Raw genomic sequence first — 15402 nt, 5'->3', positions numbered from 1 at the left:
TTTTGTTTGACAAATAACCATTTTTCTTTTTTTTTACCTCCACGTACAGCCCTCCCTGCATATCCATGTGTGTTCCCAATTCAGACAGGCACAGACCTAAAAGAATTAATTAGGCTTTGTGCTTGCTACAAATTTTTCTTTCTCTAGTTTTTTGCACTTAAAAATGTGCAGCATTTAAAAATACCTGGCAGCTTTTAAACAAGCAGTAGCAGTGTGGAGCTTGTTTCATCTTTTTGTGAGTGCAGAGACTTCAGTAGTATTTGTGTCATTGCCTCATGCCTTCAGCTACTGAAATCTGAATTCTCCTTCCTTCTATCTGAAGGGTTTTAATCCTTTTCTGTAGTTCTGTTTGAGGTTCATTGAAGTCACAGGTAGGCATAATCCCAGACTTTTTTGAAGTAAGTTTTGTTGCTTGATCTTTTGTGTCAGAATGTCCCTCTCTTTTGAACAGGGAAACATTTATTAGGAATTCAGAGCAGACAAGCATCTAATGACAGCATCCTGCTTTCCTCAGAATAGCTCTGCTGCAGCACTGACAAGGAAGGCAGGATGCTGTTCTGCTGGAGCTGAAAGTGCCAAACCTACAGGCCACTACTGAAAAATAGGATCAGTAGGCAGACGAGAAGCTGTGTTAGTTTTCAGTGGGTTTTGTCTGCTTTAATGGAAGGGCATCTTTAAATTAATATTATATAATTGAACTGTGGGACAAAGGATGGGACAGACTTGTGAAAACACATGTAAAAATGGTAAGTCCAAGAGGCTTAAACCTACTTTTTTCCCAGAATTTGAAGGAATTTTTTTTCTCAGAAAGTTTATCTGTTAGTACAGGATTCTATAGGCACCATTCTGACTGTAGTCCACAAACCTGATGTTCTGGCTGAGCAGTTTGTGGTATGATAGAATCTCACTATGTCTGTTAATTACCTGTTTTTCGTGATTACCCTGAAAAAATACGTGACATAAATAAACTGTTAAAGTTTTCCCTGTCCTACATGTTACAAACAACTGAATGGTTGTTTATCCCTTTGAGTCATCTTCTTTTTCCCACATCCCGTTCAGAAAAGCCATGGAAAGACAATCCCTTCTCTGGGCTGTGTGGATTGGTTGCTGATCAGCTGCCTCAGCTCTGTGGGGCCATCCTGCAGCTGAGAGACTGCATCTCAAATTCTGGTTAACTGAGGAAAAAGTTGTCTTTTTATTATTCTTCTCCATGTCTTTATGCTGATCTAGTGCTATGGACGCAAAAATAGTGTATCAAAATAGGTGAATTAGTACAGCTTCTCAGTGTAGGCAGGGCATGTGTTTTTCCCAAGAAACAGGTGTGAAACTTCAGTCTTCTGAAGAATGAGCAGATTCGGGGGTAGGTGGGAATATTGATTTAAAATTAACAAATCTCAGTGACTTGCAGTACGTGGAGACAGCAGATGCAGCAGTCGTGATTAAATAAATGAGTGGGGCATAAATGCCTGTTAGTCATGTTCTTTTTTTATTATTACAGTTCATCAGTAGGATATTTGCAGCCTCCTGGATCAGAGCAGATACAGTTTCCTAGAACAACATCACCGTGCAACTCCCAGCAGCTCCAAGGACAGCAGTGTGCAGGTTGGGGGAATAAAGCTTAAAACAATGGCTGTTATTACTGTGCTGTGTAATTAGATATTTGCTCTTTAGGGTTTGATTTACAATTAACTGCTCTAATCTGTTCCCTCCTTTGCTCCATATCTGAATTTATTTTCCATTTTTAACCTGAGGCAGGTTGATTTGACATCTCGACTCGTATATGATTGAAATCTCTCAAGGCACATCACAGTGCCTTGTATGGCCACTTGTGAGTTGGGACAGACCTGGGAACTGCATGTCAGCAGAATGACTTTCATCCTTTCCTGAATAGCCAGATGGGTCTGAGAATTTTGAGGTTTGGGTTTGCATTTGACAGAAGGAGCAAGGTCCATTTGGGCAGCAGTGCAGTTACTCAGCTCTTCTACTCAAGCACATTCTAGATTTCACTAACAAAGCAGGAGTAGTGATTTTCTTAAGAGGTCCTGAGGAGAGTTTGCAAACTGTGTTCTGGGTTTGGATAGAGGAGAGGTCACTTTTTGACCTGCTGAAAAGCTAAAAGTACTTGGAAGCTGTGTGGGGTGTTCTGTTTTCATGGTAGCCTTATTTACTGCTTTTACTTCCATAGTTTATAGCAACCACTCAAGTCAGAAGCCATCACCTCCTACATTATTGCCACCTTCATCCAAGTCAAAGCCACAACAGGCTGCTTCCCTTGTGCACTACAGCATAGTGTCTCCACCCTCATCATGTAAAAGTTCACCCACTGCTCTGTCCATCATGCAGCCAAAAAAAGGTATATTTTATTGGGATTTTCATCTAAGCCATTCTGTCTAGAACCTGCTGTAAATGGTCAGATTTCATGGCTAACTGCTAGAACTGCTGCAACAACTGCAACTCCAGGGGCCAGCTCTGAAGTTCTTTTGTAATTCTTCATCTGAATTGCTATAATTGTAACTTCTAAAACGACAACTTGGAACTAAAGTGAAACAATAGCCAGCCTGGAGCAGCCTTCAGCAGGTAAATGTCACTTAGCAAAGCACTTAAAACAGGTTCAGGTTTGGATCTACAAATATTTGGGTAATCTTCAGAAGGGGTGTAAGTAGCAGCCTCAATGTGTTTGAAAACACTGGTGACATAGAACTTGTCAATCCATGAAACCTTTATAAATGTTAATGTCAAACACTTAAAACTCTGAAGTTCCAAGCATAACATTGATGGACTGGTCAGGAAGGTAAGAGCACTAGGGTTAGTCTGAGCCTCCAGACAAGAGATTCTGGAACAATCCTGTGATCACAGTGGCACTGTCTTTATCTTGCCAGGAGGGAATTTGATACATTACTGGCTTGGTAAAAAAGAGATAATCTCAAATAGTGCTATGTCAGTATTTTGCAAGCAATAGATGAAACCACTCAAGGTCAGTCACCCAGATTCTGCTACAGATGTGGTGTGTCTTACAAACATTATCTTTTAAGATATTTTTAGAACCTGTTTATGAGTAAATAGATAACATGCAGTTAAGTGGCAAGATAGCTGGATTAGCAATGTATTATAGTTCATGGGCAGCTTTGATTTTGTTTCCATTTTGCTTCAGGTTTGTTTGGCTTTAATTCTGGAATGTTGTAATTTCAGAATATCCAAAGTGGGCCTTGCCCTAGTTTGGTTTTTTTCTGCCCTCCTAATCTGTCCTGGAAGTGCCGGTTTTGTGCAGTTTTGATGGCCTGGTTCAGACCTGTTAAACTGTGATTTAAAGAAGTTTGAGGAAAGGGGAAGCCCTCTACGGGGAAGGAAGAATAAATTCTGAGAGAATAAAGAAAAACATGCTTTTCAATGACATTGAGGTGCTGAATCAAGGCCACTGAGGGAGGGACACTGAGGAGGTACAGACAAGGAGCAGAGTTGTGTTACAGAGGACCAGGCTGTAAATCTGGGAAGGCTTTGAAGGATTTCTTCTGGGTTTCCCTTCCCGTGGGATTTGATGGGTGATAAAGCATCTACAAACTGACTTATTTGTTGTATGACACTTCATGTTGTCAGGATGCCTGTTTAGGAAAAGAATTCCATTTATTTCCACTTACTGAAAGGCTGTGGAACTACAAGCAGTAGAAAGAACAAGATTTTCTGGATACCTGAAGTTTTCTTTTGCAGTAATTGTATTTCAGATTGTGACACATTTTTAGAAATGGTGCTCTAGAAATGGAAAAGGTTTCAAAAGACAAGAGCATTTTTGTGGGGTGTTCCATTCTCACAGAACAAAATCAAAAGAGTGTGCTGGAGTGCTGCAGAATAAAATACTGTACTATAAACCAGTAAGATGGAAATAACTGTCATCTATAGTATTTATAAATATATGCATAGAATATTAAAATGAGTCCCATTTTTGTGTGTTAAATGTAGTGTGTATATAGGTTGTTTGGTACATCTCAGGTTTACGTATAGGGACCACATAAGTCTGTGGCTTTGCCACTTGGAAACTGTTGTTATATATTATTCTGATTATGTAGTAGTCATAAACAGAGCTGTATTTTATTCTGCTGTGCAACAAAATAGAAATACTCACAATGCACTCACTCTTGCAGGGACTCCTAAATTTATATCCTCTGCTAAAGATGGCCAAGTATCTGGTGCTTCCATTGCAATCTGTAACATGTGGGTAGAACTTCTGGCCTTTAAAGAGAAAGTATAGATGTGAAAACACTAATAGTTCATTTACCAATATAATAAATATTTCTGAATACAATTTACAAAAGCTGCTGCAGTTTTAATGAGTTCATTATTCTACATTGTTTGGTTTGTTTTTTGAAGAAGTCTGTTTTTGTGGAGCCCAGGGGTAGTGAAAACAATGGGCCATTTTAAAAATTGCCAGCTGAATGCATTTTATCGTCTGTATCTGGCTGTTCTGACTGATGAGGTGACAATGGTGTTACATTGAGAAGATTGCAGACTCCTGTTTTAAAGATGGGTGATTAAATGATGGTAAAACCCCGTGTTTTAACCGTGGTTTCTGAGAAATGCTGTGAGCAGTGGGGAGAGCAGAGAAGGAAACTGCAAACAACCATTTACAAGTAAAAGGGACATTCTATAAATTACCTGGGGCACAGCCAGGCCAGAAGGGGAAGATGGTTTCTCTCTTGGGCAGGCTTTTGTCACAGTTCCTGGTGGGAAACCTCATGGAACGGTGTTGGATGTTCAGGTGTTCTCCCCTGACTCTGCCATTGCTGTAGCTCCCACAGTACCCGAGTGGTGCAGGATGTGGGATCCATTTGCAGCCTCTGCCCAGCAGAGTGTTCCTATAGAGAACTTGTAAGGGTGGGTAAGCTTGCCAAGAGCCCAGACTAAAGGTTGATCCCAGATCTTTCTGGTAGATGCTATCCTAGCAGAGAAACCATTTGGAGTCTGCATTGCTGTGCATCATGTAAAACTAACTGGGAAACTTCTAATTTTAAATGAAACTTGGTTTTGCATAATATCACATCCTGCAACACATTGCTCTGACAGAAACTGCAGTGAATGTTGAATACTTCCAACTACTATTGAATAGAGTGATTGCTTTCTAAAATATTCTCAGCAATGAGTTTGTGGCTCCACTCTCTTCTTGTTCTGGGAAGCCCTCTCTAAGTTACTATTGCAGATGTGTCTGATAGTGGAAATGTAATTGTACAGAAGATACCACTCTAGTTTTCTGGGACTGAGCAGCTTATTTAGCCAAACATTCCTGATGTTACTTCCCAGTTTTGTGAATTCCTGCCTGCTGTGGGATGTGTGATGAGTAACTGCACCCTCTGGCTCCTTGTCTTGCAGCAGTAGCACCCCCTCCAGGCGGGGGGGTGGTGATGATGCAGCTCAACATCCCCAGCAATGCCCAGCCCCGGAACCCGTCCCCTCCGCAGAGGAAACACAGCAAGTACTACTGTGACCATCCCCGGGGGCACAAGGCCACAGAACTCAGCACTTTAGACGGTGCTGCTCAGGTGGGAGCTGGTGCCTGATCTGCATGAACTGCACCTCTGCATGGTTCTTCAGAAGTTCTTTTTGGAGAATTAAAATCTGCTCAGAATATATTTAATAATAAGTAAACCTATTTTCACTTCACTTCAGCCTTTGAAGGCTGTAGGTGCTGTTTAGCTTGTTCAAGTAGGTACTTTTTAGAACACTAATGTGGTGTTTGTTCCAGTTGCAGCACAGTCCTCAACTAGGTAGTCCTGTCACCTCACCGGCGCAGTCACCAGCACCAGCTCAGCTGTCCAACATGAAGAACATCCGTCCCACCTTAACACCTCTTTCTATTGTGTCCCAGTTTTCTAGACCTTTTGTCCCCGCACAAGGTATATTTTCAGTCAACTACAATGTGTCTGTGTTTTCTATCTGAGTGTTTTAAAATACAAGTTATATGGGGATTTTCTGCTCTCTTCAGCAGTATTGCTATTGAAGCAGGATTGCCAAAATTATTCACTCAGGCATCATGGAAAACTTCACTGACATTGTCTCCCATATTCTCAAAGGCGTTTGATCTCCTAGTTAGTGTGAGAGCTTCTGTAACACACTGGCTTTCACATACTGTGAAATTCCTCATTTCAGCATTGAAAATGTTGATAAAATGTTTGCTAGAATTCAGCTTCAAGTTTTAACCATAAATCACGAGCTGAGATCAAACCACCAAAGCAAGCATTCGTTCTTCATTGCTCTGTAGAACAACAGGATGGGATCAGAGCCTCCAGAGACTCTAGTACTGTTGCTGCTTCTGTTAGTATTTCAGACAGTACCACCCAAAGACAGAAACAATTCCTTGTAGAAGAACTTCAGTCCTCTGCTGCCATATTAACAGAAAAATAGAAAACATCCCACTGACATGGGATAGTTGGTAATGTTTAAAAAACAAATGATAAAAAAAGCCCTTTGTCGTGAGCAAAAACTTCCCAAACTCAAAATTAATAAGTCTGTTTTACACAAAGATTTACTTTAAAACAAAAGTTTAACAAAATTCTGTGTGTCTTCCTCACTGATAAAGAAACCCTTGTTTTCTTGTCTGTCTTTGTCTTATCTGCTGCATAACCTTTATGTGATTGCTTTGTATTCAGATGTTGTAGAAATTCCAAGAGGCCTGTTCCAAGCACACCTCTCAGCTCCTTAATCTGCTGGGATTACTAAAAACTCCTAGTCCATTGTCTTTGTGGATCCTTGCAGCAAATAGGAATGTGAAAATGTACTTGGCTCTAATCTGGCATATAACCACAAAAATGACTAAATTAGCATGCTGAGGGGAGCTTTGGACTTATTAAGCTCATTTTGAAATGAGAGGACTTAGATAAGACTGAAATGAAGCAAAACTTCAGTGTAATCCTTAAATACTAGAAAGCTTTTCATCTTGGGACTAGTCTGTGACTGACTGACACTGATTTGTGCCAGGTGTGGGTTTGTGAGCCCAGCCAAACACAACTTTGTGCACAGTTACTCTGCTTTCTCTTCTGTGTAACACAAACATCGTTAAGAGGAACTTGGAGGAAGATTTCATATATAATAGAAAAACCCTTCTAATTACCTTTCTCTTTAAGGAGATGCCAGATACCCATTGCTTGGCCAACCCCTGCAATACAATCCATCTTTATTACGAGGACAAGTAACAAGCCAACAGGTATTAAAGAGAACAATCTCCTGCCAACAATGAAAAAATTTAGGACAACCATTATAACCACCCTGAACAGGGGAATGTGTTATTGCAATAGCAAAGCAACTGAGTGGAAGGTGCTTGCTTTCCAATCATTCTTTATTCTGTGTCAATACTTCCCATTGTTCTTGTTCGTTGTATTAAAAAAAAAGTGGAAACATTTGTCTGGAGTTTGGCTTTTAGGCACAGTGTAGATTATGGATTTTTTTGATGTTAAGCAATTCACTGGCTAATTAAAAAAATCTAAAGGACCCTTTGCTAAAAGGGTTCTCTTTTATTCAAATAACAATTTAAAATATAATAAAAAAATACATGTGGGCACTTCTAAACAAAGAGTGGGTTTGTTTCTTATAAGAACAAACCCAAAATATTAGTATTAGCAAAGTTTAAAAGTCTTGCCATTTATTTGATTTTTGGGACACACAGCCCCCCTGCCTCTGCCTTGCTCAGTTCTACCCAATGTCAGCTCAGGATGTGGTGGCTGGGGCAGGGGTTCTTCTTCCCAGAAAATTTAAGGGGATTTTTTTATCCCATCCCTTTCTTCTGAAGCCAAGGATTGAATGTGCCCAACTGCAGGATTACAAAACTAAAATTGGACATGGAAATCTTTTCTGTACCGTGATAGTGCAGGTCATTTTCCAGACATTTCTGGCACTGCTTTTCCCTGAGCTGACTAGAAATTTTAAGATACTGATGCATTGTCACTAAAGAACATCGTTTGTGTCAATCTTTCCAGTGTCAACCTGGGAACAGACATGGGAACAGGGGAAAGAAACCAGCAAAGAAGGCTGCTTCAACAGATCTTGGGGCAGGAGAACCAGGTACAGAACTGCTGACTGACACAGTCCTGCAGAAAAATGAATTGTGGTGATGGGCTGGGAAGGTACAAGAAAAGCACAGGAGAGAAAAATTAGACAGAAATGGACATGGCAAACACTGGAAATGTAAGGATGGAGAGGATGACATGATTTGGAGAGAGGGGAAGAGGGAGATTAAATGAGAAAAGTGTAGTTTTGAAGGCTGAAGAAAAGACCAGAGAAGTTCAGGATTGGGGAGTGCTAAAAGGAAAAGCAAGTTTGTCAGTTTACTGGATATAAGTTCTATTGTATTGTTACATTAAATATTAATTATAGGTACCTCTGCTTCCTTTTACTGGCATAAGAACTGAAATCAGATGTAAACCATAAATTATTTGTGCTATTTCTTTCTTAATTTTCCCCCTTCTAATATAAATAATCCCATGGATTTGGGGGACATGGTAGATCTACAGATTAGCTCCTTGGAGTTGGTAAAGACATATCCAAATAAAACCTGGCAGCATCTTCATACCTTTACTGGAAAGAATTTTTGCTGGAGGTGTTACCTCCTATCAACTCTTGGTTAGTAAAAAATGATTTCTCTGTAACATTCTGCAATTTACTGGAGAGGATTTTTTTGAGAGAAGACAGACTAGTTTCTTTGGCATGGTGATGTGTGAAGGGTTACCAGGCAAAGCCAGTGAGATGCTCTAGAGAGTTCTGAAACCTGCTGTAAAATGAGTTGGTGATGATTTTATTATCTTTCCCTCTCTGTTCTGAGGACCCTCTTTGTATTCTCCGCTTCTATTTGTACACTTGTATTTGTAAGCAGTGCTAAGTGTGAAAGCAAAAGGCTCTCTGCAATATCAGGAATGGGAAGCCTGTGCATTTGGTATCAGCCAAGTGGAGATACAAGTATGAAATAACTCATTTCCCACTGTGTGTGTTGTCTCATTAAGTACAACGACCAACTCAGATTCATTTGCTTTTCTCCTTTCAGCTGTGGGAAAAGTCCTAGAAATTACTGAGCTGCCAGAGGGCATCACCCGGCTGGAGGCAGAGAAGCTCTTTGGAGAACTGTTCAAAGTGGGAGCGAAGATCCGGTGGGTGCGGGACGCGCAGTGCCTGCACTCGCAGCAGCGCCGCTCCGGCGGGGACGGGAGCACGGAGCCATCCAAGCCCAGTGACTTGGCCTCCACCTACACGGTCCTGGCCGCCTTCCCCACCATGTCGGCGGCGCAGAACGCGCTGAAGAAGCAAAGCAGTACCTCAGTGGGCAAGTTCAGGCTGAGAACCAGCAAGAAGCACTACGACCTCCACGGCCTGGAGAGGGCCAGTTCTCAGTAGCAGTTCCACCACGGACACTCAGCCTTTACTACTTCCATGTTCCCCCTCCTGGGTTGGTTTGATGTCACGGGGTTTCTGTTCTCTGCATGGAGACTCCTGGGATGTCTTGTCATACGACATTTGCCATTGAAGAATAAATAACCCGGTGAATCCAGCAAGATGAAGAAGAAAAGTTCCAGAGCTAATCCCAGACAATAGCAAGGAATCACCTTGGTGACAGGCAGTTTTCCATGAGGAATGCTGTGGAAATGCCCCCTACTTTTATAGTAGTTTTGTTTTATATTTTTGAAATCTTGTATCAGATCCAAAGTTCTATTGTACAGCAGATGTTCATAAAAATCCATATGCAGATTTGTATTTTATAATCCCTTTTCACAGCCAGCACACAGCTGTCCATTCCAAGGCAGGAACCTGAGGATTGGTGGAGGGGAAAAGAGAACCATTTTCAAGGAATTACATTCATTTTCTAGCAAACTACCCCAAACCTTCAAGTTAACCTGTTCTTTGTCCCTCGTGGTTTCCTTTTTTCTTTTTGAGTTTTTTTTAAGGAAAAAAAAAATCATTTTAGTAACTAACTCCTTAGGTGGTCATTTTCCTTTGCAATTCACTCAAACAATGTCAAAAGAAATTACAGGGTTGTACCCTCGAAGGATTTGCTTCTGATCCAGCAAGTTTAATAATTATTTAAAGGGGAATATGAATGGGTTACAAAGAATGTTCACTGAATCACATTTTAATATTTCTTTTTAGCAAAAGTGTGAAGAAAACTAAAATGTATCTTCACAAGTGACAAAATGTTTGCACTTTAATTGTGTCCCCACCAGTATGGCTCTCTCTCTCTTCCTTTTCACGCTAAGATAATTGTGTTTGATAAGTGCTGGAAACCTTTTTAATGGTTTAAGTTTTCATCATTTGCAGATGCTCACTGGACATTAAAGATTCATTGCACATAAATGAAACAAACCTTTTTTCAATCTGTGTAATTTGCAAGTCTGTACAATGTGTGCTGATGCAAGCCTTTTTCAGTTCAAGAGAATAAATGTTTACAAACACAAACCTTCCCAGTGCACTTGTTTAAACTTCTGGGAGTCTTCTGAAACCTGGATGAACTCACATCAATGCTTAGGATCCCTTGAAATGTGAGAAAAGAACTTAAAAATACTAAAACCTTTTAAAGAACCACTGTTGCTGTTCCTCCTCTTGAGTTTATGTTACCCTGCCCTCCATCATTTTTAAATGTTTCCCTACATAAGTAAAAAAGAGAAATTATTCAGATACCCTAAGGGACTGCTTCTGGTTTTATTTTTAGCTCAGGCACTGGTTTGCTGCTGTAACTACTTGTTCACTTCCTAAGGCTATTGCTTTGTAAAGAGTGCATTTGTAACTTCTGAAAGTGGAAACTTAAGGTAAACGTTGTGTTTAGAAACATTTTATAGAGCAAAAGTAAAGAATTAAAGTGCATTAATTTTCATCTTTTATACAAAAAAATTCTATCCCTGAGCAACCAATTGTGAAGGGGCAAGGACAGTCCTTTGCACGTTCAACTCGAGTCCTTCATGTGATGAAGTACTTGGAAGAAAGCTAAGAAATCTGACCTGTCTGGGAATGATGCAGCCTCACAAACTGGGTTTATGAGACTTGCTTCTGGGAAATGCTGGAATAACAGGTATTGAGGTGACTAAAGGTAAATTACACTCAATACTCCCCTAAAACAGAGGGGGAAATGTTGACCTTCAAGCCCCTGGCCAGAAGGCAAATCTGCTTAGCCCTGGCTGCTTTCCTAAAAGGATGGGACTTAGCATTTGAGTTCCTGTGCTGCTGAGGGATGTGTTTCTTCCTGCTGGGCTGCTGTAGTTCACTGCACCCAAAGCCAAAGATGGGAAGAGCCCCAGCTGGTGCAGTTTTCCTGCTCCTCTGAACAGCAGAGAGAACATGACTAACGCCCACATTCTGTTACTCCCTCTTGCTGATTGCCAGGGCCAGTTTCAGATTATGTTTTAATCCTGTAGAAGTAGCTCACAGGTTACAGGTCTGCAGTGACAGGTGTCCCAGCCCACAAGGCAGCTTCTCCCGTAGTTATCACATTCCACAAGATTTTTCCTAGCTGTAGAAGGGCAGTGAATGGCTGTGAGAGCTCCCATCTATTCTCAACAGCCCAAGAACTATATCTTGCATCAAATGGAACTGTTTCTGAGTGTTGCATGACTTGCTTCATTGCATAAACCTTCCCTATAACAACCAGAGAAGAAAAGGTAATGCAAGGGAAGCATGGAAATGCAATCCAAACAGTGGGAGGGGAGGGATACACTGATTAGGAACAAGGCCCAGGAAATACTTCATTTTTATCAAGTAAGTTGTAAACTTGAATGCAAATTGTCTTAGAAGAAAAAATTAGAGCATTTAATAAACCAGTTGTACTCTAATGGAGAACGTGATCCCTTCCAATTCCTACGAGCTGCTCACCCTTTCTGCATTCAGGGACAGTTACTTTTTTGGGTTTTGATCTGGCTGTGCTCTACAAGCCACATACAATTAACAGAAGTGTCAGAGGCTTGTGCTGTGTACAGGGGGCACAGAATTCACATATTCCCACTTTACAGTCTTGTTTATTCCTGATTGTGTGCTGTTTCATGCTGTCTCTATTAAGTGAACAGGATGCTTGTACCTTCCTGGCTTTTACACTTGTGCCCCTTCTTGTCTCTTAAGCCACACAAGCCTAGGTCAGGACTATGTGCAAAACCTCTGGAAATACATTTGTTCCATAGATTTGGATCATGGTCTAGAAAGCAAATAAAAGCACTTTATGGCATGAATTTGTCATATGTAAAACACATTCCCAAGTGTTCCCAACAACTCCTCTGGTGCTGTGGTGTATTTGAGCTGCCTGTCATTTAACATCAAAGCCACTTTTAAAGCAAATAGTGGCAAAAGGAATTAAGTGGGGACTTGTATTGCAGCAATACAGTATGTTTCATTTTACTCTGCACTCTCCTCAAAGCACATGGACCTGATGCTGGATTTGGGTAGACCAGAACGTCACACCTGAGAATCTCCTCACAGCCTGCAACCAAAAGGGAGTCAAAATTACAACTAGTTTTTTTTCTAAATACTTCAGCTCCATGATGTATTTTTTCCATAGAAACTTGGTGCAGCCTTTAAGTTCTTGTATTGAGCCCTGAGGCAAAGAATGTTAAGATGAAGCTTTGGAGAAAACTGACCAAAACACTTTTATGTTACAGGTCATGAAGAATTTTGTAGCTGGAATTTTTATATATTTTTAACTATGAAAGGACTCATTTCAATCCCTTCAATGTTTCTACAGCTCAGTCTTCATGAAGGTTGAATTACAGAGGCCTCGGTTTGAACTTCAGGGGAGGCACTGGCATTCTGCTGCTTTCTAATACCTAACTTTTGCCCTTGTTGTAGGGTTAATTAGCATTGCCCTTCTCTCAGTTTCCAAATAGTTACTCTATGAAACATCATTATTAAGTGCTCTGACAGCCTATCACATTGATTTACACAGTCTGGGAACTACATCAGACCTTGACTCCATGGCTACTCAAATTTGTTGCCTTCTTACTTGCCCTGAACTGATACTTTGATTTGTTAATGAACCATTGATTCAGGGTGAAGCAGCAGGACAATTTAAAAAAGGAATTCACTAATAAAAATATTTCCTTTTTAATGCAAATGGATCTGTGCTGTTTGGGGGAGAAAAAATTATTCTCTTAGAATGCAAATTGTACCCCATACCAATGGCTGAAAACATACAGACACTCCCCAGAGGAACTGAATCCCACGTAATGCTGCAGCTGCCAAATTATTTTTTCTGAGTTCCCAGTAAAACTTCCTACTTGTTACCCATTCCTTTTCCCGGGCCTACACATTGCAGACCTCTGCTGTTTTCCAGGGACACTGGCAGTAAGGGCTCTCAGATTAATTACAGCAGCAAAGGCACATCCAACAGCAGCAATCAGTGACTCTACAGTTAGAGACTTATATTTTTAAAATTGTAATTATCTGAGAGTGTAATATAGATGGTCCCTGAGGATGTAAAAGATTGCACACCTTCGCAGAAGTTACCTTTCCAGTCATTAGTAAGCCCTTCTTTCACGTTTAAACAGAATTTCTTCCTTGTTTCAAGTGGTGGCAAAAATTTTGAAAATCATGTTTGCAAGAGAATTTCCAAAACATACAGTGCTCAACACTTCACTCACCCTTCCCATGGAACTTGGCTTCCAACTTAGGATTTCAAATGAGATGCAGTAAATGCAAACTGCAGCTGTTGGAAAAGCCACGAGAATTAGTGCAACACATCCAAATTCCTCACAGAGTTAAGATACCAACATACCTTACAGCATTACTCCTCCTCTCCATGCACGTGTAAGAGAGATGTCTCTTTGCTCATCCCCCCCAAAAAACGTCTAGCTTAATATCATCCAACCTCTGGCATTGCCCTCAAATGTTTTGTACCATGAAGAAAGAAAATACAAAAAAATACAAAATAATAATTAAAAACCACTCAGAACCATGTTCTGATGGTTACTCCTTTAAAACCTTGCAGAAGCACAACACGTGTGTGCAAGGCTTACCCAGTGTGCAGGATTACTGACACATTTTCCACATGCTGCATCTTGAGAGAAGTAAAACAGCTTTTGTATTCTGTTGTCAACACTGACTTGCATCTTTTTTACTGTTGGTTTGTAGGTTTTTCTAGTTGTCATTTTCCAGTGACTTCTCTAATTAAGCTCCAGGTTACACAAAGTACAACAGTGAAAGGCTTTCCAGGCTGAGAGACTCCGTGTTTTTTGGCCTTCCAATGTTTGACAGTATCTGCCTCAGCAAGTTGCCCAGTTACACAGTCACAGTCCTAATGGTGTTTCAAAAATGCTTGGGGGGACCATTTTGTCCAAAATGTTATTACCAGAGCACTTGAAATGAACTGTCCTGTCCTCATTACTGTGAGATGTCCATCAAGGGGTGTGGCTGCTTTGCGGGATGTGCTGTCCCAGCCTGGGAGCAGGCAGGATGTCCTGGCCTCACCTCCTGCCTCTCATGGAGGGTCTGTGCACACCTCACTCTATTTTTGTCCCATTTAGCACTGATTTCTGTAATTTTTCCCCACTGCTTTCCCCCTCAGTCACACCTTTGCTGTCTCCAGGGCGGGCACTGGGGGTTGGCCGTGTCCATCCTGCCCTCGCAGCCCCAGGGGGCACGAGGGGCACGTGGGGTGTGTGTGCCCCTTTCTCCAGCACTGCCCCACACAATCACGGATTGTCAGGGTTGGAAGGGACCTCTGGAGATCACCCAGTCCAACCCCCTGCCAAGGAAGGGTCACCTGAAGCAGGGGACACAGGAATGTGTCCAGGTGGGTCTGGAATGTCTCCAGAGCGGGACACTCCACGCGCTCCCCGGGCAGCTGTTCCAGGGCTCTGCCACCCTCAACGTAAAGTTCTTCCTCATGTTGAGGTGAAACTTCTTGTGTTTTAGTTTATGGCCATTGCTCTTCGTCCTGTTGCTGGGCAGCACTGTCTTGGCACCTGCCTTTGAGATACTTTTATTCATCAATGAGATCCCCTCTCAGTCTTCTCCAGAGTAAACGGCCCCAGCTCCCTCAGTCTCTCCTCATCAGAGAGATGCTCCAGACCCCTCATCATCTTTGTGGCCTCTGCCGGACCCTCTCCAGTATCTCCTTGTCCTTGTACTGAGGAGCCCAGAATGGGTCACAGTATTCCAATGTTTAATCACCCTTTCTGTGAAGAAATTACTCCCAGTGTCCAACCCAATCCTCCCCTGGCGCAGTTTAAGACTGTGTCCTCTCATCTTGTCGCTCGTTGCCTGGTAGAAGAGCCCGACCCCCGCCTAGCTATACCCTCCTTTCAGGTGGTTGTAGAGAGCGATCTGGTGAGCCCTGAGTCTCCTTTTCTCCAGGCTAAGCCCCCCGCAGCTCCCTCCGCGGCTCCTCACAGCACTTCCTCCTCATCCTCACCTAAGGACGCACCGCCCCTGCCGCAGCTCCAAGATGGCGGCGGCCCG

At 41.8% G+C, this 15402-nt stretch overlaps 1 protein-coding gene and 1 long non-coding RNA gene across 15 annotated transcripts in view; one reads left to right on the top strand and one right to left on the bottom strand.

Moving 5' to 3' along the window:
* The window catches only part of R3HDM1 (R3H domain containing 1), a 77088-nt gene extending 66670 nt beyond the window's left edge, over nt 1-10418 (top strand). For 8 of the 13 annotated variants that reach the window (XM_027695863.1, XM_027695860.1, XM_027695861.1 and 5 more), the window contains 7 exons: nt 1499-1602; nt 2186-2353; nt 5359-5528; nt 5732-5882; nt 7110-7189; nt 7959-8043; nt 9020-10418. In XM_027695863.1, coding sequence (XP_027551664.1) covers nt 1499-1602; nt 2186-2353; nt 5359-5528; nt 5732-5882; nt 7110-7189; nt 7959-8043; nt 9020-9366 — 1105 coding nt within the window. In that variant the 3' untranslated portion in view covers nt 9367-10418. The remainder of the gene's footprint in view (nt 1-1498; nt 1603-2185; nt 2354-5358; nt 5529-5731; nt 5883-7109; nt 7190-7958; nt 8044-9019) is intronic. The other 5 variants (XM_027695864.1, XM_027695867.1, XM_027695859.1 and 2 more) reach the window with 4 other exon arrangements.
* LOC113973571 lies at nt 9904-15395 on the bottom strand. 2 transcript variants are annotated; one of them, XR_003536254.1, is made up of 3 exons: nt 15356-15395; nt 13584-13648; nt 9904-11595 (listed from the first exon to the last, which is right to left on the bottom strand). It is a non-coding gene; the product is annotated as an uncharacterized LOC113973571 (long non-coding RNA). The 2 variants fall into 2 exon arrangements; XR_003536253.1 differs by lacking the exon at nt 15356-15395 and having other exon boundaries at nt 13584-14668.
* Between the last annotated feature and the right edge of the window lie 7 nt (nt 15396-15402).

The sequence above is a fragment of the Neopelma chrysocephalum genome, unplaced genomic scaffold (genome assembly GCF_003984885.1).
Source record: "Neopelma chrysocephalum unplaced genomic scaffold, ASM398488v2 Primary Assembly neopelma1_103b, whole genome shotgun sequence".
NCBI lineage: Eukaryota > Metazoa > Chordata > Aves > Passeriformes > Pipridae > Neopelma > Neopelma chrysocephalum.
This window is presented reverse-complemented; position numbering and strand designations above follow the sequence as displayed.